Genomic DNA, 22,432 nt, shown 5'->3' with positions numbered 1-22,432 from the left:
AAGCAGGTTCCATGCAGGGAGCCCGACATGGGACTTGATCCTGGGAATCCAGGATCACGCCCTGGGCCGAAGGCAGGCGCCAAACCGCTGAGCCACCCAGGGATCCCCAATGCAGACCTTTAAACTAGGTTTTTCTGTAGGTGAACAGAGGTATATTATGTTTGTCCCTTAGTTTTCATTTGGCCATACTCTCTCAGATGTTTAAACAAGAGATAAATATAAAGTTGTTGATTTTCTTTTATTTTTTCCCTCCTTCTATAAATTATTGTTTTATTTAGTATTAAAAAGGTTCAGAAAGGAAGTGAAATAGTTTTGTAAAATAAGCCCTTAAAAAGCGAGCAATTATAGTTATTTTTATGTGGGCTAATCAGTATCCTTTTAAATGTGCAATCAAGTGGCATCTATAATTATTTGAGCCACTTGGCTCGCACATACAATTGGAACTACTAAAATTCACTCACTTTCCTTTCCTACTGCTTCAGGGCTTATAACTAAGAGTTGATTTTTTTTTTTTCTCTTCATAAAGCTTAGTTTTGGAGGAATTCCAGTACCAGGCAAACCTGGGACCTTTTTAAAGAAAAACTTTCATGGATGTATTGAAAACCTTTACTACAATGGAGTAAACATAATTGACCTGGCTAAGAGACGAAAGCATCAGATCTACACTGTGGTAAGTTAACATCTTTCTCAGCATGGTGGTTTCTAAAACATTGGAGTAAGTCTTTTTTCCATCCCTTCTCCTGAACCTCTTTATAATGTGTTTATATTATACTCTTTGAGGTCCTATCAATCTCGCAGGTGAAACTGGAGTATAAGAGAAAAGGCAGGAACTGAATGAGTGTGAACTGCGTTATCAGGAGTAACAATACATTAGAGGCTCCTAAAGAATTCCAATTTCCTGGCTATCAGTTGTGTGCCAGCTGTGGGGAATGTTTGCAGCTAACCCTGTGTTAACATCAGTCTCTTTATTATCTCTGGGAAATGCAAAAGTAGAGCCACAGATCCTATTAAATTCTGTAGCTTGGGAATTATGTATTTGTTTACCTATTATTTATATTGAAATATGGAATTTTGAATGAGAGGTTAAACTTTTTGTGTTTTTGAGATTTCCTTTGAAGCATTTATCATGCTGGCAAGTTATATAGTTTTCTAATTGATTAACATTTATCATCCCCAATAGACTGAGGATGAGAGCTATCTTTCTTTCTTACCACTGCATTCTAATACCTAGCAGAATGCCTTATACATAGTAGGTACGCAATAATGGTGTTAATATTTCCAACTATAATTATGAATTTGTTCATTTCTCCTTCCAGTTCTTTCTGTTTTGCTTCATGTATTTTATATCTCTGTTGTTTAGTACATACACAGTTAGTACTGCCGTCTTCTTGGTGGATTGGTATTTTTATCATTATATAATGTTCTTCTCTATGATAATTTTTGTTGCTCTGAAGTCTACTTTATCTAATATTAATATAAACACTTCTGGTATTTTTCAATTGATGTTTATATGACATATTTTTTCATTTTTATACATTTAACTGGCATATATCGAATATTTGTAGTGAGTTTCTTATAGACACTAAATAGTATAGTCATTTTTAAATCCACTTTGTCAATCTCTTTTTTTAAGAGTTCACCTTCAAGTAATCTCTACACCCAATGTGGGGCTCTACCTCACAACCCCGAGATCAAGAATCCCATGCTCTTGCAACTGAGCCAGACAGGCCCCTCATCAGTCTCTTAATTTTATACTTAAATCAATTACATCTAATTGTAGTTATTGATATTAGTGCTCAAATACCTGTTTATTTTTTGTTTTCTGTTTGTTATCTATTTTTTATTTTTTTCTCTAACTTCCAGTGTGTTTCTTGAATGATTTTTAGAATTTTGCTTTGATTTATCTAGTATTTGAATGTGTTTCTGTGTACAGTTTTGTTGTGGTTTCTTAAGATATTAGGTACACATATTAACAAATTTTACAAAAAAAAAAACAAAAAACAAAAAACAAAAAACAAAACAAAAAAAAAAACAAATTTTACTAGTATTTCACCAATTCAATTGAAGTTTAGAAACCTTACCTCCTTTTATATTCGTTTATCTAGCCCTGTTTATTATATAATTCTCTTATTATTTCCTCTATATATTTAGAATCATTAGTATCAACATCTAGATAATTTTCTTATTATATCCTCTTTACATATTTCAAATCATACTATTTTTTTTAAGATTTTATTTATTTATTCATGAGAGACATAGAGAGAGAGAGACAGAGAGAGAGAGAGAGAGAGGCAGAGACACAGGCAGAGGGAGAAGCAGGCTCCATGCAGGGAGCCTGACATGGGGACTCGATCCCAAGTCTCCAGGTTCAGGCCCTGGGCTGAAGGCGGCGCTAAACCGCTGAGCCACCGGGGATGCCTATCAAATCATACTATTTTTGCTTTTTGTTATTCTTTCTTCCCTCCTGAGTTTCCAGTTTCCTTGTTTCATCCTCTCATTTCTGTTTTAAACAACTTTCTTTTGCTATTTTTCAAGGTATGTGCTTGTGACAAATTCTTGGTTGTCCTTCAATCTATAATGTCTTGGTAGCTATTCCATTCTTAAAAGATATGTTCTCTGTATAGAAAACTCCGGTTTGGTTTTTGTTTTCCTTCAGTCTTTGAAAAATATTAGGCCATTTTCTTCTGGCTTCAATGGTTTCTGGCAACAAATCCATTATTGTTAAAAGATTTTGCCCCAGAGATAAGCTTTCATTTCTCTCTCAGTGCTTTCAAGATATTCCTTTGTCTTTAGTTTTCAGAAATTTGACCATTTGGAATTATGTGATTTCTTTTGGTTCATCCTGTTTGGATTTCATTCAGTTCCTTGAATCTGTGGCCTGTTGTCTTTCACCAAATTTGAGAATTGTTCTGCCACTTATCTGAGTTTTTTTTAGTCCTCCTCTCTTTCTCTTTTCTGAATTCCATGACTATGAATGTAGATCTTTCATTTTAATCCCACAAGTCTTTGATCCTCTGTTCATATTTTTTCTTGGTTTCTTTTGCCTTTTGTTCATTTGGGTAATTTCTATTGCTAGATCCTTAAGTTCACTAATTCTTTCCTTATTCTCTTCATTCTGTTACTGCACATATCTGTTAAATATTTTTATGTCTGTTATTATATTTTTCAGTTTTAAAATTTTTATTTGGTTCTTCTTTACCTTTTCTGTTTCCATGCTAAGACTTTCTATTTTTTGCTGGATCTTCCTATTTTCTTATTTGTCTCAAATATGTTATTGTTCCTTGAAGGAATTTTATTATAATGGCTGCTTAAACATATTTGTCACATAATTTGAACATTTTTTTTTGTCATCTCAGAGTTAGCATCTATTGATTGTATTTCTTCATGCAATTTGAGGTCTTCGTGTTTCTTGGTATGACCAGAGGATTTTTATTTCTTTTTTATTTTTTATTTTTTGAGGATTTCTCTTTTAACCTGGGCATTTTAGGGATTATGCTATGTTTAATCATATTAACTGTCTGTTAGCTATTCTCTATTAGATATCTTTTTCTGACACTATTCCAATAGGGGAGGGGAGGATTTTACCTCAATTCTCCTAGGTGGGGGTAGCCTCCAGGGTTTCTCCTCAGCCCCCATTGACATGTAAGGGTAAAGTGGAAAGGAATGAGAGTTCCAGCTCCCCATTAGCTCTTCAGTAATAACTCCCACTGGCTGGGATGTGTATAAAAGCCTCATTACTGTTCTCCACATGACCTCCATTTCCATCTAGTGTGTATGTGTGGGGGAATATTCTTGTTATCACTAGACTGGTATGAAAGTCATGACTCGGGATCCCTGGGTGGCGCAGTGGTTCGGCGCCTGCCTCTGGCCCAGGGCGCGATCCTGGAGACCCGGGATCGAATCCCACGTCGGGCTCCCGGTGCATGGAGCCTGCTTCTCCCTCTGCCTGTGTCTCTGCCTCTCTCACTCTCTGTGTGTGACTATCATAAATAAATAAAAATTAAAAAAAAAAAAGAAAGTCATGACTCTGCATTAATACCTCTCCAACATAACAGCTGAGCGGAGGTACACAGTCCAAGCTCTGTCAGACAGGCGGTTTGAACGTACTACAGGGAGAGGCTTGCTACTCTTTGGGAAGGCTTAAAGTCTGCTCTCTACTCAGTCTTCTCTGATACAATCTTGACTAGAGGCTTTGACACCTTGTTATAGGATGAATGGAAATAGGGTCAGAATTTTTTGTACGGAGTTTGTCTGACATAGAGCAGTTATTATTTAAAGATTTTCTCTCTTACTATACTGTCCCTCTCCTGGGCCTATGATTATAAAGAATAGGCTTCTTTTTTTAAGATTTTATTTATTTATTCATAAGAGACACACAGAGAGAGAGAGAGACAGAGACATAGGCAGAGAGAGAAGCAGGCTCCCTGTAGGAAACCTGTTATGGGACTCAATCCCAGGACCGTGGGATCATGACCTGAGTCCAAGGCAGACGTTCAACCACTGAGTCACCCAAGTGCCCCAAGAACAGGCATCTAATTGGGATTTACTTTTGATCCGCACCAGTTGGTCTTTCCAGGTTGTTGACTTCTTCAGCAATACATCTAAGATGTAGGAGACAAAAAAAAAAAAAAAAAAGAAGGAGGAATTCTTCACTGTTGTTTATTGGGTCTCAAGATCCTTATGCATGCTTTCTTCTCTCCACCATTCAGAGTCATCTTAAGTTTGTTTCATAATTTCCAGCAGTTTTTAGTTATACTTAGTGGGAGAAATAGGGAAAATTGTACTACTCCATCTTCCCAGAAGTGGAAGTCCTTTAAACTGACACTCTTTCAAAAGCCCTGACAAGAGTAGGCCACTGCATCATTTGACACACAAAATCTGATTCTCTTTGTAATCTGGACAGTAGACTCTCTGGAAAACCTATGAGAATGACCTTATGACCATTAAATGACCTTAATGTTTATGTTCCCCCATGGAAAGTATACCTTATAATGAATATTTTATTTCTTTTAGGTATTTGAATTTTATATAAGTAAAGCATTTTCTAAAGTGGCCATTGGATTACAGGATGTGAGCTAGACTTGCTTGAGGGGAATCATATGTGGTTTAAAGATTGCCAATATTTTTAAAAGTTTGTATCAAATTTTTGACTCCTGTAGTTCTGAAGAGTAAGGATGATGCTAAGAAGGGGTTAATCCTCTGACTCTGGTTCTAAGAGATCAAGTGACATTACTTACCCATCCTTGGCTCATGCTCAGCAGTCTTGACAATTATCTTACCCATGTGTATTCAGGTTGTCCATCTCCCGATTGACCTAAGCACTAGATAGCTAGTGATATTTTTCTTTTTTTTTTTTTTAGATTTTATTTATTGATTCATGAGACACACACACACACAAGGAAAGAGAGAGAGAGAGTGAGAGAGAGAGAGAGAGAGAGAGAGAGAGGCAGAGACACAGGCAGAAGGAGAAGCAGGCTCCATGCAGGGAGCCCGACATGGGACTCGATCCTGGGTCTCCAGGATCACGCCCTGGGCTGAAGGCAGGTGCTAAACCACTAGTGATATTTTTCTTGAGTCTCATTCAGGAGACTTGAGCCATGTAAGATACAGTCGTGCCCACCCATCACCAATATTACTAACAAATATATCATAATATACCAGTGTCATTGAGTTCAGTCTGCCTGTTGGCAGTAAGACTCCATGCTACTGAGAGTTTAATGACATGAACATCAACACATCTGAAAGGCAGGACACTACTTGCCGTTGTGCAAGGAGTTGGCAGAGCATGTTGAAACACAAGGAGCTCGTGACATTATTCACTTCCATTGTTTATAGACAGGTCCAAAAGTATGTGAGCCTGAGTCTTACATATAAATAACTAAGATCCTTATGGCAGGATTCAAATAGGAAATATCCATACATATTATGTGTTCTATGTATCTTTAATTATTATATATATTTAAAAATGTGCTGGTTACACAGAGCAAGAAGGAGAAATAAAGGAAAACATGGAGAAAAAATGAATTTCTGAATTTTGGAAGCTTTCATGATCTCTTTTTTTCTGAGAGAATGGTTAACCAAAACTTTAATAAATGTTTTGTTGATTTTATACTACTTTAGCACTTATCAAGTTGCCCGAAACTTTACTAGTATACTTCATTCCTCAGAGTTTAATTGGCAATATTGTTAATATGAAGCACAAGAAATCCATTTAGCACTAATGTACTTGGAAAAAAAATCCCAAGAAAACGGTTTTAGTTTGTAGGTAGACAACCTTTAGTTTTAACCTTCAAAATTTAAAGGAAAAAAAAAAGAGAAGCATTATTTTTATTCCAAAGTGCTTCCATCACCTTGCTTAAGTGAGAATTTATATCACTACACAGACACATACACACCTTTATATACCTAGTCTTTTTCCTTTAGGAATTCTGTGAGGGAAGGGATAGCTTGCACTGTTAATTACAAGTATAAACTCTTTTATTCCCCTACTCAGGCTTAACGTGTTCCCCCAAAGACATAATATCAGCTACAAAATCAGCTTTGCTCGAGTGACTAAGTCACTGCCATGCTAAGTAAGGGCTTTTGAAAGGGATGGTGCTTTTGTCCTTTGCCAGTGTTTACAGACTCTCACACAGTTATTGAGTCTTGGAAAGTTCAGAGTTTAGCAGGAGAGTTGAGGAATCAACAAATCAGGAGCAGGGTATGATAACACCCATAAATTACAAAATGTGATTCAAGGCTCAAGGAAGCACCTGTGTTGGCCTCCTCCAGCACAAACCTCTCTAGCAGGCAGCACTCAGGGAGCATCCCCATTGCAATTTGTCATTCCCTTCTGTGGGACCTGCCCATTCCCTGGAGATTTAACAGCTGTTCCATGGGGATAATTCAATTTAGTCTTTATGGCTCGATTTGACTACAAGACGATCCTCCACATCCCGAAATGCAGTAAAACTAACAGCTTAAAGTAGACATAAAAAATACCTCACTATTCTTCCTCAAATCTTTCATCCTATGCTAATACAGTACCATATAATAAACAATCAGAAAGTAAATGGCCCATTGAAGTGTGTGTACAGTACCTGTAATGTGGATTATTATATACATAATATAAGAAATATATTGCCCTGCTAGTTTCCTGAAAATGATTAATTTCACACCTTCCACTTCACAAGAAATGCTGCTTCCTTGAGCTCTGCTTTCTGAATGTTACATACCCTATTCTAGAGGTAAGGAGAATAACATGATTGGTTGTTGGCTGAGGTCTAACTTTCTTCACTATAGGTCTTAAAATGATTTTTTTTTCCATTATAAAGAAGAGCATAGTAGAAATGGTCTTGTTGCTTTACTTTGTCTTCAGTACAGGAGGGAAAAAAGCAAATGGCTAGTTGCAGGACTATGAATATACACTTGGCTTTGGAGTTAATTAACCATGTCAATTCACTCCCGTGCCTTTGTCTCCAAATAATTGAAATTAGAGAATGGAATGATAGCCAATACTAAATACATAGAATGATACTCCCAGCCTCATGGCTGTAATTACTTAATGCAATCCCAAAACGTGTTTCCACTCAGCTGATAGGGAAGCCTCAAGGTCTTCTCAAACCAGCACCTGGAGTAGCATAGTAACTAGGCTGATAGACTAGTTACATTCCTAAACACATAGGCTTTATTTATTTATTTATTTATTTTAATTTTTATTTATTTATGATAGTCACACAGAGAGAAAGAGAGGCAGAGACACAGGCAGAAGGAGAGGCAGAGACACAGGCAGAGGGAGAAGCAGGCTCCATGCACCGGGAGCCCGACGTGGGATTCGATCCCGGGTCTCCAGGATCGCGCCCTGGGCCAAAGGCAGGCGCTAAACCGCTGCGCCACCCAGGGATCCCAAACACATAGGCTTTATATTCGATGATCCCAACAAGTACTAAAAGTAGATTGGTGACATCTTAGGTCCTACTTCCTGAATCTAAAGTTTAATTTATTTCCAAACCATATGAACCATGAAGTGCGTTTGAGTAGATATATTACAAGCTTGCTTACCTCATTCATTTGAGGAAATTGAATGGGCATCTCTAGTTCAGATTTTACCAAATGATGGGCTCCAATGAAATAAGGAATATAAAAAAGATGTTGCCCAGTGGGCTTGAGTGTAACAGACATACAGATAGGTAAAACAGCAAGCTTCTGTGAGGTTTATTGTCTTGTTTGCATCTGCTGCCACGACAGTCATTGCAGCGTGGTTATTTCCTGCAGCTCTGAAGCCAAGAAAACACAGAGATAAATATGTTTGCACAAGAGATCGTATGCACGCTTACATTGTATATCCACACATCCACACATACGCACACACACACACTTGGTGACAGCAACCTTTGTCCTACCTTCCTGTGACCCAGAAAGTTCATGAAAATTGCTCAAAGTCCCTAGTGTCTAGTGAAGCCTATAATCTCTTCAGTTTGTCCCCAGGATCATGTGCTCTGTGATAAATGATACTTTCCCTTGATGGAAGGAATCACTTGAAAAAGCAACTAACATATCATGTCTTCTCTCTCCACATTCCCTGGGTCTTTCACTGTCATTTGACCAGTCTGGCATTCACATCACCAGCTTCTCAGTTGTATGCTCCTCATATCCTGGAAAAAATATTTCTAAATTATTAACTTCTGGAGAAGTTGTTTCCTTTCTTTTGGTGAGAACATTAAAATTAGTTTCAAGGTCATATGAGGAATAAAGTGACATAAAGTTAAAAAAATAGTGGAATGATCATCCTCTCTGAAAATCATTCTACCTAAATCTGTGCTATGACTTGTTTTTCTAAGATGGCTGATTTCATTAGCTCATCAAGTAAAATAATTACTTGAAGCTATTAAACAAAATTTCTTTAAAATGTTAAAAATATTCATTTCTCTCTATTTTTTATGAATATTTGGAATACACAGAATAAAACACAAAACCAACCAGAGAGGGAAACACTGTTCTCATTATATGTATTTTGTTTCCATATTTTAAATGTATATTTTAAATAGCATAGACCATATTTTACTGACTCTTTTTTAGCTTACTTCTTATAGTTAATATTTTTCTTAAAATATATTTTATATCTTAAAAAATATTTTTAAGATTTTATTCATTTATTTGAGATCGAGAGGGAATGGGCATGAGCAGGGGTAGGGGCAGAGGGAGAGTGAGAAGCAGACTTCCTACTGAGCAGGGAGCCCTACTCAGGGCTCAATCCCAGGACTCTGGATTCATGATCCGAGCTGAAGGCAGATGCTTAACTGACTGAGCCACCCAGGTGCCCCATCTTTAAAAGTTTTATTAAAAACTGTTAATCTTTTTATGTATGTACATAATTTAAACATTAATTCAATTCACTAAATGCCTTTAAATTCTACTGTGCTTAGGGGATCCTGGATGACTCAGTTACATGTCCAACTCTTGATTTTGGCTCAGGTCATGATCTCAGGGTCCTGAGATCAAGCCCCTCATTGGGCTCCACACTCAGTGCAGAGTCTGCTTGTCCATTTCCCTCTGCTCCTCCCCCTGCTCTCTCTCTCTCTTCCAAATTTTTAAAAACTTTTAAAAAAGAGTTTACTGCGCTTAAATTTTCAGTGGCTCGAATTTTTACTGCCAAAAATAATGTGGTGATTGTAAACATAATAAAAAAGTAATTTTCTAAGATTTAGAATAGGTAACCAGGAGTGAAGATTATTGGGTGAACAATTATGGATTTTTGACTCAATTGTTTAAAGTCTGTACCAGTTTCCCTACATAAACACAGTGTGCAGAAGCACCTGCTTCTCCTGCCAGTTCCACCTCATACTTTCCCCTCATTTGAATATTTAAATACCTTTCAAAAGAGTGAAGCTAATTCACAACAAGGTGGATAGACAGAGTGTATATGCTAAGTCAAGTAAGTCATTCAGAGAAAAATAAATATATGATTTCACTCATGTACAATATAAGAAACAAACAAACAAAAAAAACAAACAGGAATAAAAGAAACAAAGAACAGACTCTTAATACAGAGGAAAAACTGGTGGGTATCGGAGGGTAGGGGATAGATGAAATACGTAAAGGAGAGTACACTTAAATTGATGAGCACTGAGAAATGTATTGAACTGTAGAATCATTATATCATACACCTGAAACTAATATAACATGGTGTGATAGTTATACCTCAATAGGAAATTAAAAAAAAAAAAAAAAAGAATGGGTCTAAATGAAACTTGAAATCAACTCAGGGGGCAGCCCAGGTGGCTCAGCAGTTTAGCGCCTGCCTTCAGCCCAGGGTGTGATCCTGGAGACCCGGGGTCAAGTCCCACATCGGGCTCCCTGCATAGAGCCTGCTTCTCCCCCTGCCTGTGTCTCTGCCTCTCTCTGTCTTTGTCTCTCGTGAATAAATAAATTTAAAAAATCTTAAAAGAAAAGAAATAAACTCAGGTTCCTTTTTTCAACAAAACTTCCAGCTAATGAGCTGAGTCTTTTTAGGCTCTTCTGCCCCTCAATAATGCCAGCAAATATAATCCCTTCATTTGAAGACTTCTTGTTTCAGAGAGCTGTCTTATAGATAATCATGATGCCACAAATCATGATGCTAATGCCAGAGGACAGTAAGGGGGGTGACAGATGGACCTGTGGCTGTGTTTGCTCCTTTATCCCTGAAACCTCTGCGGGAGGCAGACAGGGGCAGACATCATTGTCCACACTTTATACTGAAAGATGCTTTATGCCCAAGACCAGGGAAAGTCAATGATATATAGTCAGCGTCTGTGTCATTCACAGTCCTCTTCCTCTTCTGGAAAGCACTACACCATCAGCTTTTATTCATTTTTATTATACATCTATTTTTTCCTAGGGCCTTGAATGACTTTCACATCAAAGTGAAAAAAAAAATACAAGGCTGGGCAGATTCGTGAATAGCACTGCCTACCCGGGAATTGAAGACCAATGAGGTGTTTCAGAAATGGCCCCTATGTAGTTTGCTAATTGCCAAATAAATCTCTCTGGGGTATCTCTTGCTGTGTCTGAGCTATGGGGCAGAATCCTTGCCTTCAGCCAGAGGATGAAAGATGGCAGCAGGGGCAGAGCCTAACTCCTTGACACTTGCATGGCTGTGCTTCTTGGCAGGATCTCCCCTCTGGCCTTGTGGCTCTCACCTCAGTATGTCCAGTTGCCAGCATCTGCTTCTCCAATATATAGAATTTTACTTCCCAATTTCTTGTCAATGATGCTTCTTTTCTAGCCACGCCTAGATGCTTCACTGTTTCTGGAATTGACTATATGCATACTCCTCTCTAAGCCTTTTCATTCCATGTTGCTTCTGTACCAGTTGAGCTGCTTTTCTCCTTGGGCTCTTCCCTGACCTAGTCCCAAACCAGCCATCATTCTCTAAACTCACAAGTAGGGTTAACATTCTGAATCAGGATGAGACTCAAAATATTTAATGGTTTCTTGAGGTGGAGCAGAGTACTGAAGCCCCCAGGCTGTGCCAACCATGGACTCTTGAATTGTTGCCTTGTGGGGAAGCCCAGAGAGAACTGGCAATCAATCAGACAGGCCTAGGTTTCAGGGAGACACTGAAGATCTTTGGGGCCATGGCTACCTAGCAAATAATTAGGAAGTTTCAAAATTTTAAAAACGAAACCACCCATAGTGTATATAGTGTGAACCTGCTATACGCCTGCCATGCCTACGTCAACTCCAGTGGATTGTTTGTGGCCCTCTGGAGCATAGTGCTAGGGAAAATCATGGTGCTCGGTCCAGCCTGCAAAGAAGAAGCTGCTATGATCCATAGGCAGAATCCACCATGGGTTTGCAGAAGGTGTAGCATCAAATATACTGTGTCTGCCAGCCTTGTGTGGCCATTCCAGATGCCAACATCTCCTCAGAGCACCTTCACTATTCAGCTCCATTATATTTTCTTTGCTGTGACACTCACACTCACACTACATTACATAATTCAGCATTTAATTTATCATCATCATTAAACATAGTTTATTGAGTATCTACTATGCTCATAGCAAATGATCCTTGCCTTCAATGGACTGGAAACCTCAAAGCTCTCTCTGCAGCAATTTCCACATACTGGGCATTGGGTCAGCATTTCAGAACTCAGAATTAAAAGCTGATGCACTTACTTTGCCTGTCTCCTTGTAACATGCTTTCTACTCTCCGGGATACCATTTTGATGACCTCCTCTCCTCCTTTCCTCTCATTTGCCTTAACAGTTTGACATATACTTTCTATTCATTTTGCCACCTTGATTACTCTTTATGATTATCAGTGATTCTCGCAATGATTCCATTTGGTTTTATAGCTTCTTGCTTTCTTACTTTGACTACAGCTCTGCTGTCCCAACAGTGCTCCTGACTGTCATATCCCCAGCCACTGAAAACTAATGACAGGATGCAAAATACCTTATGAAAATTAAGTAGGAGAAAAAAAAAAAAAAGAAAATTAAGTAGGAGAAACCACAGGGCTAGTGGGTACAGGAAAGACTTCATGAATGCACAGGAACTTGGTGTAGGTTTTGAAGAAAGATATCTCTTAGGACAATTCCAAGGTAATAGGAGGGCACTCCGGGTAGGGATGTGGAAACTCAAAGTGGGAACATAGTATTTCTGGGAAGCAATGTCTAGTCTAGTCTAGTCTAGTCTAGTTCCTTGTAAGAGTTTCTTCCTTCACCTAACACTTTAGGTATTTTGTAAGTTGCACCAAAAAAACCATACCTTTCTGTATCATTCATTCATCATGTTGAAATGTACGTAATGAAGGTACTGCATGTTGAGGAAGAATATAACCTTTGAAGGAAGTAAGATTAAATCCCACCATCACCATGTAATAGCTACAGAATCTGGACAAAGTTACTCAACCTCATCATATTTCAGTGTCATCAATTCCAAGATAGAGCTAATAAATACCTACTTTGTGATTGGTGGATCTTGGGATTGAATCCCTAGTAGCTAATAATAGTGTTATAATTATTTTTATTGCCCCACTTTGCTCACCATTTCTCCATGTATGTTCCCCACGAAAACCACAGTCCTATGGTTGTCTATCTTGTTCTGTAAATCGCCTACAAGAACAACTGTAAAGATTTTAGGTCAGTGATTATTAATATTTTAGGGGGATATATCTCTTGAAGAATAGAATGAAAATTATAAACATATTTTATTTTGTGTAACGGTTTTGGAGCATATAGATTCCCTGAAGTTCATCCATGGACAGTAAATTAAGAGTTCCAGAATGCATTTTTAGATTAGGAAAATAGTACATAAAATCAAATCTTTTCTGTGTCTTTATAAATTCCTAATGATCTTATATAAATTCTCATTGTTGAATCACCAGGACCTCAATAAGTAGAGACCTGACGCTAACTCTGTTCCTTGTGGGACAGTTGAACTGGCTTCCAAGAAGCTTTTCCACCTTGTGTCACAAGATTTAGAAGACGTCTCTATCTGTCGAGGTCCTGGTTGTTTGAAAAGGAAAATTTTAGTATATATATAAGAAAAAATGTTAGCTAGTAGGAGGTGGTTAACTGCTAAAATGGATAAAAGAGGACTTAATGGTCCAGAAAGAGCAAGTGCAAAAAAAGTCCAGTACTTTCTCCAGGCTGAGGGAAAATAGACAGTGCAGGAAGTAGGGAGTAGGGGAGCCCCCCCTGCCTGCCTCTCAGGCTGAGATTCACACTTCTTCAAAGAAGGTGGTTACCAGGGGACCGTGCAGTCTGCAAATAGCACAGGTATTGCCAGACAGCACAGAACTGAGCTGCCTGTGGGAGCTGCTACCAGGGGGCAAAGTGTCAGCTGAGGGCCCAGCTGGAGCTCAACCTACAGAATTACTGGGTTCCCCACTGACTATCAATAATGGAGGACAGGACCCCAGAAAAGGCCGCCCAAACTCTCTCTTGCAGTGGCTCTCTAGCGCCCTCTTCTGGCAAATCCTGACATTGGGGCGGGAAATGTTGACAGAGCCCGACCCCAAGTTGTCAAGAAGCAAGGCAAGGAAGGGTGGCTTTGGAGCTGAAACTCAGAAATGGATAGCTGCTACACCCTCTAATCTCTTTTCATCCTTTTAAATTGTAGGTTAAAAACCAGAGGCAATAGACATCTGCAATAGGGGGTAGGGAAGACAAAGGGAAGCACGTTCATGTTCATGTTTTAACATCCCTTGAGAATAACCTTTGGCTATCATAGCATGTCTCACAGGGGTATGAACACAAATTCTTAAATACAGGTGCAGGCTCTTGTGAGTAGAGAGTTAATAATTTATTTCATTTTGTCATCACCTATTTCCTCAGTAGAAAATAGTGAAACTACATTCATTCTCTTCTATGAGTCCATGTAATTTATTAAATTAAAAGGAATTTCTCATATTCAAAAAGTTTGGGGTATGCTGTATGTAGGTAGATCTTCACTTGTTTTTTTGTTTTTTTGTTTTGTTTTGTTTTGTTTTTTGTTTGTTTTGTTTCATTTTTTAGATTTTATTTATTTATTTATTTATTTTTAATTTTTTTTTTTTAGATTTTTATTTATTTATGATAGTCACAGAGAGAGAGAGAGAGGCAGAGACATAAGCAGAGGGAGAAGCAGGCTCCATGCACCGGGAGCCCGATGTGGGATTCGATCCCGGGTCTCCAGGATCGCGCCCTGGGCCAAAGGCAGGCGCCAAACCGCTGCACCACCCAGGGATCCCAGTTGATTATTTATTTATTTGACACACTGAGAGAGAGCAAGCAAGCACAAGCAGGGCGAGTGGCAGGCAGAGGGAGAGAGAGAGAAGCCAGCTCCTGGCTCAGCAGGGAGCCAGAAGTGAGGCTCAATCCCAGAACCCTGGGATCATGACTTAAGTCAAAGGCAGATGCTAACCTACTGAGCCACCCAGGTGCCCCCTTAGACCTACATTTGGATTACCTAAACAATTCACCCCTCCAATGAGGATTTCTTATGCCTCAATCTCATAAGACTTCTTCCCATGTTTCACTTAAAGGTTGTCTCTTGCAACTCACTGCCCTCCTCTGAAATAGTTTTATTTCTGTGCCATTTCTTTCCATCTTTTTTTTTTTAATATCCTAATTCAGCTCATCCTTCTATTCCTAAGTTAGCCCATGGGGTTATCCATTCTCACCCATGGTGGTCAATTATTTCATCAATTTCTTCCCCGACAACAAGGTCCAGAATTTACCTTGCTTCTGCCAAGGAAACAAGCCCCTTTTTTTTTTTTAGGTGAGTTTCTCTTCATTTCCTGTTTTTTTTTTTTTAATTAATTAATTAATTTATTTTTTATTGGTGTTCAATTTACTAACATACAGAATAACACCCAGTGCCCGTCACCCATTCACTCCCACCCCCCGCCCTCCTCCCCTTCTACCACCCCTAGTTCGTTTCCCAGAGTTAGCAGTCTTTACGTTCTGTCTCCCTTTCTGATATTTCCCACACATTTCTTCTCCCTTCCCTTATTTTCCCTTTCACTATTATTTATATTCCCCAAATGAATGAGAACATATAAAGGAAACAAGCCCTTTGATGGACATTCATATTTGTCTTCATTGCATCAATGCAATCCAGTAGCTAAATAATCATTTTTCCCTTTAAAAATAATAAGGATAATTTAAAAATGAAAAATAGATTGACTAGGCCTTTAAAAAAGGTACCCTGAGATCAAGAATATGGCTAAATGGACACCTTCAACCTCCACAAGCCACATTTGATGTGTCTGCTAGAAATCTTATATATGAATAGATTTGGGGCTAAGGGCATGCCCTAAACCTGCCCTTTACTTCAGTTATAGATGACACATGGTGGAAGCTTATAAGCACGGTATGATTTTACAGAGCACTGCAAGAACACAGCTGAGAATCAGACCCTGAGGATGGAGCATCCAATGTTAGCTTCTCAAGGTGATTGAAAGACCAAGTTCCAGAAGATACTCTTAGTTTTATGGGCCGAAGCTTTGGTGAATGCTTGTCATTCTGTATGCATGGGCAGATGCAGTATTCCACATTGAAACAATTGCAAGAGCCTGTTCTCTAGTCTTCAAGGCAACTAGAAAACACATGAATTTTACCGGATTGTTAACTCTTAAGAATGTGATGACTGGCAAAAACCATTAAGATAAGATAAGCATCTTGTTTTTTTGTTTTTTTTTTTTATCTTTTTGTTCAGAAAATTAAGTGTTTATAAGCAGGTTATGTGTCAAATTTTAGTACTATGTGATTGATATGCCTACAACTTCATTCTCTTTATAAGAAGCAGCGGGTCCCCATGTTTTATACGTTTGTAAGATAATTAGAGCTGATACTGCTCTGGGAAAGCACAAGAATCACAGTCCTCCACCAATGTAATTAAATAACCAGAAATATCCTAAAAGTGAAATGCAATTCCCATTTTTTCATGAGAATTCATGTTTACAGATTATAGGAAATTTGGAAAATGCAGAAAAGTTGAATGAAAGAAAAAAATCACCTGCATTCCCATCAAACAGAGTCAACCATAAATGGTTATAGAGTGCCAATGTAGATTTTCTAGTCTTCTTTTAAAAAAGGACTGTTCTTCCGTGTAACTTATTTTCTTTTTTTTTCTTATTATTCACACAGTATGTAATGAAAATAGTAACTTACTGAGCATTTAGTATGTGCCAGATACTCTGCCAACTGATTTTCATATTTATCTATTGCAGTCCTTGAATTCACCTTATGAAATGGACAACTATTTGTGGTTTTGTTTTGAAGTTGAGAAACACGAGTCTTTTTTTTTTATAAATTTATTTTTTATAAATTTATTTTTTATTGGTGTTCAATTTGCCAGCATATAGAATAACACCCAGTGCTCATCCCATCAAGTGCCCTTCTCAGTGCCTGTCACCCAGTCACCCCCACCCCCCACCTGCCTCCCCTTCCACCACCTCTAGTTCGGAGAAACACGAGTCTTATGCTATTAAAACACTTGCCCAAGATACATAGTTAGGAAGTCCCTATCCCTGGCCTTTCTGATGCCAAATCCATGTTCATCTGCTGTGATATGCGTTATGCACATGTTATATCTGCTATACTCACTGAGTTTTTGAATTTTAGCAAAGTAACATTACATCAGAAAAATGATCAACAAATGTTGAATAAGTAAATTATATTTTTTTAATAGGGGGAGAAAAGACTAATTTGAGTTCCCAGTGAGGAAGCTAGCATACTACAGATAGTATGTGCTTAAGAAATATTTATTTAAGGATCTCCTAGATGGCTCCATAGTTGAGCATCTGCCTTTGGCCCAGGTCACGATCTGGGGTCCTAAGGTCGAGTCCTACATCGGGCTTCCGACGAGCCTGCTTCTCCCTCTGCCTATGTCTCTGCATCTCTCTGTGTGTCTCTCGTGAATAAATACAATCTTTAAAAAAAGAAATATTTATTTAAGCTTGTGCTGAGTTGATTATACCAAGACAAACTTGCAGATCTGATTAGCAGTGAGAAAGTCTCCTTATTTAACACTGGAGAGTAGAAACATCTTCTGAAGGGAGGCTGTTCCTCTATATTTAGTGATCTTCACATATAAGTAAGAGATCCTTGGCGCCACCTAACTCTTAGCCTGCTTAGCCACCTGAGATAGAGAATTAGAAGATGATCTTCAGGGGGCACCTGAGTGGATCAGTCAGTTAAGCATCTGCCTTCGGCTCAGGACTAGATCTCAGGGTCCTGGGATAGAGCACTGCATCTGGCCCTCTGCTCAGTGGGGAGTCTGCTTCTTTCTCTCCCTCTGGGGGTCTTTCCCTCTCTCTCAAGTAAATAAATAAATAAATCTTTAAAAGAGAGAGAGAGAGAGAGATGATCTTCAGGTTAATGATTTCCTTCAACTAATGATTTCTATGTCCCTGATGTGGAAGTGGTGTGGCCTGCAGAAACACCACTGTGTGAGTTAGGAGTTGTGGCTTCTCTATCCAATTGGGTTACTAGGTAGTTGGATAAACTTCATGATTAACTTATTCTTTCTGGTGCTGTGACTGAGAAACATCCTTTAGAACATCTAAAATACTTTTCAACACAATGACTTCATTAAGGGGAATTATTTAAAAGCCCTCTAACACTGTATTAGCTAACAAGGACTTCCATAACAAAATACCACAGGCTGACTTGGTTTAAACAGTAGAAATGTATATTCTCATAGTTCTGGTGAGTAGAAGTCTGAGCTCAAGGTGTCAACAGGTTTAATTTCTCCTGAGGCCTTTCTCCTTGGCTTGCACAAGGGCACCTTCTGTCCAGCTCCTTAAGTGACCTCTCCCCTGTGTCTCCAGATAGTTGATTTTTCTTTGTCCAATTTTCCTCTTCCTGTGCAGACACCAGTTAGATGTCTCATCTTCAAATTACATTCTTCAAATTACATTCTGAAGTACTAGGGGTTAGAGTTTCAACATATGGATTCTGGGGAAACACAATTCAGCTCATAATAATCACTTAAAATTTTATTGTCCAGGGGTGCCTGGGTGGCTCAGATGGTTAAGCATCTGCATTTGGCTCAAGTCAATGATCTCCGGGTCTTGGGATCAAGCCCCACATCAGACCCCTGGCTCAGTAGGGAGTCTGCTTCTCCTTCTGCCCCTCTCCCTGCTCATGCTCTCTCTCTGTCTCAAATGAATACGTAAAATCATTAAGAATTTTAAAATAAAATAATAAAATATTAAATTTTATTATCTGAAGACCACTGGAAGTACTGTGTCATTTATCTATAACCTCCTCCTCTGTTACCTCGACAAACAATAACATAGAAAGTAGAATCCCCAAGAAATAGTTAGGGATCCAGACTATTCTATCCTTCAGAGAAACCACTCTTACTCTATGGTTTCTATCCTGAGTGTCCCAGTAGGTTTCTGGAACTTGAGGTATCATCTTTATATGCAAAGCTTTCAGAGGAAGGGGAAAAAAGAGGCAAAAGGAGTATCCCTGTCAGCTAAATTGGCTCTTTTTAAGGTTTCCAGGAAGTCCTAACCAATGCTTCTGCCCTGCCATGCCTCACAGGCCAGACTAAGTCACCTGGCCATGCAGATTTGTAGGGGGATTGGGGACATATAGCCACCCACTTGAAAATCCTGTTGCCTCAAAAGAGTTCCACTATAAGAAAGGCAAGGAGAATGGATTTTGAGAGGGATACTCTGCCCAAGTCTCTTCAAGCAATAAAGGTCAATATATGAGAATCCTCATGTAAAAAGTGATAGAGTTTCTGCCTTGGCATCAAGGTCTACCATCACCATTTTAACGACACTTGAGACTTGAGCTGTTCAATATGGTAGCCACTAGTCATGTGTTGCTATTGAGCATTTGAAATGTGGCTAGATCAAATTGAGATGTGCTGGAAAGATTAAAAAAAAATTCAATAATTTTAATATCAACTGCATATTTAAATAATATTTGCATGTATTGAGATAAATCACTTAATATCCAAATTAGAATTAATCTCTTTCATTTTGCTTTTTTCTTTTTAATATAGCTACAGAAAATTTTAAATTACATGTGTAGCTCACATTATATTTCTATTAGACAGTGTTGTTCTAGCATATTCACCACCTCAAATATAAGTATTCCAGTTTCAGCTTCTATTTTTGAAAATTATTTTTTTAAAGAAAGTTGTTTTTATTAGGAAAACTTTTAAAATGTTTATTTAGAGATAACAGCAATAATTGGAATTAGATGTTTCTTCTCATTTCTAAATCATTATTGATAAAATTGAGAAGCTGACTTTTATAATGTATTCATTTTGAGCTATAAATTTGCTTAATTTTCCAGGCCAGGTAAGGATATTTGCCCTGCACACAAACTTGTTACTTTTCAGTCTCTTCTTAGGACACAAAAAGCCCATAGTATGTTTTCAGAGCCAGGAACATTTGTTCCTCACTAATGTGAATTTAGTCTAAAGAGGCATCAGTCTATGCATGTAGAGAAAAGTTGCTTTGTCTGTGGGCCAAGTACTCTGTATAAGAAAGTTTACTTAAAAGGAAAAAGTAAACACATGTTCACAGACATACACATGCTTTCACATGACATCTTCTTTTGACTTTTCTACCATAATGACTTGTCACCTTTGCCTACTTCAGTGGAATAGACATGTAACTAAAGGTTGCAGTGGAGGGGACAAACATTGTGAAATTACTCAGGTGTGGGAAACATTTGAAAACTAGTAGCCATGGGGTTTAATATCCAGTTGCTTCTATCCCTACTTGGATTAACTGCTATTATTTTTTTTCAATAATCTGCACTAATGGCCTTGATAGTAGTTACTAATCCTCAATACTCTTGTCATGAAAACTTTCAAATAATACTTGGAAACCTATTTAACTTAAACTTCCACTATAAAAGTTTTAATTTTTCATTTTAAATAAGTTTAAAATGGAGGAAAAATTAATTATGTGAATAAAAGTCACCATAATTCCACAAGCCAGATAGAGAGCTACTATTTAGCAAAGGAGTTTCTGTTCTATACTTACATATTTATATAGATATATTTGATCTGTTTCTACAATTTGTATTCTGTTCATTTCATTTGATGTTCTATTAAAAGCAAATTTCATACTTACCATAAAAATTATTATTAGTGGTGGCAAAATAGTATGTCATATGAATAGTATGTCATATGAATAGTATGTCACACTGTAGTTTACATAACTATTCTTCTAGTTTTAGAGCCAGGTTTGTATTATTATAAATAATCATGGCTTAGTATATAAATCTTGGCTTAATTTCAGATTATTTCCTGAATATAGATTTCTAGAAGTGAACATAAAGTGTCAAAAAGGATTATTAATATTCTTAAGCTTCTTGATTCTTATTTCCAAATATCTTTGCATAATATTTGGAAATAGAAATTAAGGAGTTTTCAAGGTAGTTACAGCCTTATCTTCTGCCTTAAAACTGAGAGGTTATCAGTGTAATCTTGGGTCTATTTGTCACTCCCTTCCACTCCTCAACTCCCAAGGACCTCACCTGGGACTTGTTTCTAGGTGAAAGACATCACTATTTGCAAAAACTGAAATTCAGGTGGGGATATTCATCTTTGATGCATAGGGAATAAGCATGAAATATGGGGCCAGAAACAGGGGCACACATAGGCAGGAAACTAACAGAGTCCATAGCCAAGGAGTTGAATTTGGGAACTTGGGCGAGGGGGGCTGGTGGGCAAAATTGAGGCAAAGTCAAGAGAGACCCTCTGAGGCCAAAGGCAGCATATGGCTTTCAGTGGGTCCCTGTTTACTGATATGTACATGTAGCCAGCTCGTGGAAAGCCAGAGAAGTGGACCATGTGTGGAACCACCTGCCAATGAACCCAAGCTCTTAGGCCAAAAGTGGGACATTCCCTTCAATATTAAAGATGCTTCCCCTAGTATCCTTTAAATGAAACCCAAGAGACATGATTTCTATCCTCGAAGGCCTTCTTTGGCAGAAACGATATGTTGCCTGTGTAGACTAATGCTAGGCATCTCGTTTCCCTTAAATTCCAGAACTTTGGAATGACTTTGTTTCTAGTGATTGTCCTCCTCTGCTTTCTCACCCTCCACCCCAATCCTGTTCCTACTCCCACTTCTTCCTAATTATCCAAATCAAAAGGTACTTCAGGAATCCCTGTTACATACTTTCCTATCAACATTGACTTCTCCCTCCTGGCACCTCATCATAGTTGTGATGACATGTTTCATGTCCCTCTTCTAGTGTAGTGCAAGCTCCAAGTGGCTGTCCCCTGGACTTGCCACCAAGCTGCAAGTCCCAGGTGGCCTTTGCCACCAAGCCTGACCCATATGAGCTGCTTAGTAAATATCTGTTAAATAAATAAATAAAAGAATGAAGGAGTGTATCTTTGTCTAAACATGAAAAATTACCCTATTTTGGCTCGCTGCTCTTCCTAAGTTTGTGAATCAGAAAGATAGCTTTAGCTTATAAAGCAGCCTTTTCTCTACATTTGCCGATAGCATGCCAGTCAGTCCTGGGAGTTTTCAGACAAATCAAATTAGAAATGGTTGTACTCATTTGGAAAATCAAGAACTGGCTTGAAATCTTTCCCCACAAATTAGATTGAATCAAGATCATTTTCCCCCAGCTTATAAATGCTTGATTGGCTTTGTTTGATGCCTCCTGATTGAAACTCAGCCTTGCACTGCTAGCTTTATTTTTTACTCACCAGGGTGTTGTGATGTCTGGATGATGATTAAAAACAAAACAAACACCCACAATGAAAATGCTTTGTAAATAACAGCTCAGCATTGTAATATAACCCTTAGAAGTGCGCATTTAAGAAACTTTAAAGCCAGTCAAGGTAAGCAGAACCTCAAGATGGGTCTGCTATTAATCCCTTCAGATCTTAAAAATTGGTTTTCTGATACAGCAAGACAGTCATTTCTAACATAGCATCTTTACTCAGGACCCAAGGAAGGGATGTACCGGGACTTGGTTGTGACGATA

General features: G+C 38.2%; 1 protein-coding gene across 2 annotated transcripts in view; it reads left to right on the top strand.

Moving 5' to 3' along the window:
• The window catches only part of CNTNAP5 (contactin associated protein family member 5), a 796,713-nt gene that overhangs the window by 388,020 nt on the left and 386,261 nt on the right, over positions 1-22,432 (top strand). For both annotated transcript variants that reach the window (XM_077861335.1, XM_077861336.1), the window contains exon 7: positions 527-670. In XM_077861335.1, coding sequence (XP_077717461.1) covers positions 527-670 — 144 coding nt within the window. The remainder of the gene's footprint in view (positions 1-526; positions 671-22,432) is intronic.

Source organism: Canis aureus, chromosome 20 (assembly GCF_053574225.1).
Source record: "Canis aureus isolate CA01 chromosome 20, VMU_Caureus_v.1.0, whole genome shotgun sequence".
In the NCBI taxonomy this organism is placed as follows: domain Eukaryota; kingdom Metazoa; phylum Chordata; class Mammalia; order Carnivora; family Canidae; genus Canis; species Canis aureus.
This window is presented reverse-complemented; position numbering and strand designations above follow the sequence as displayed.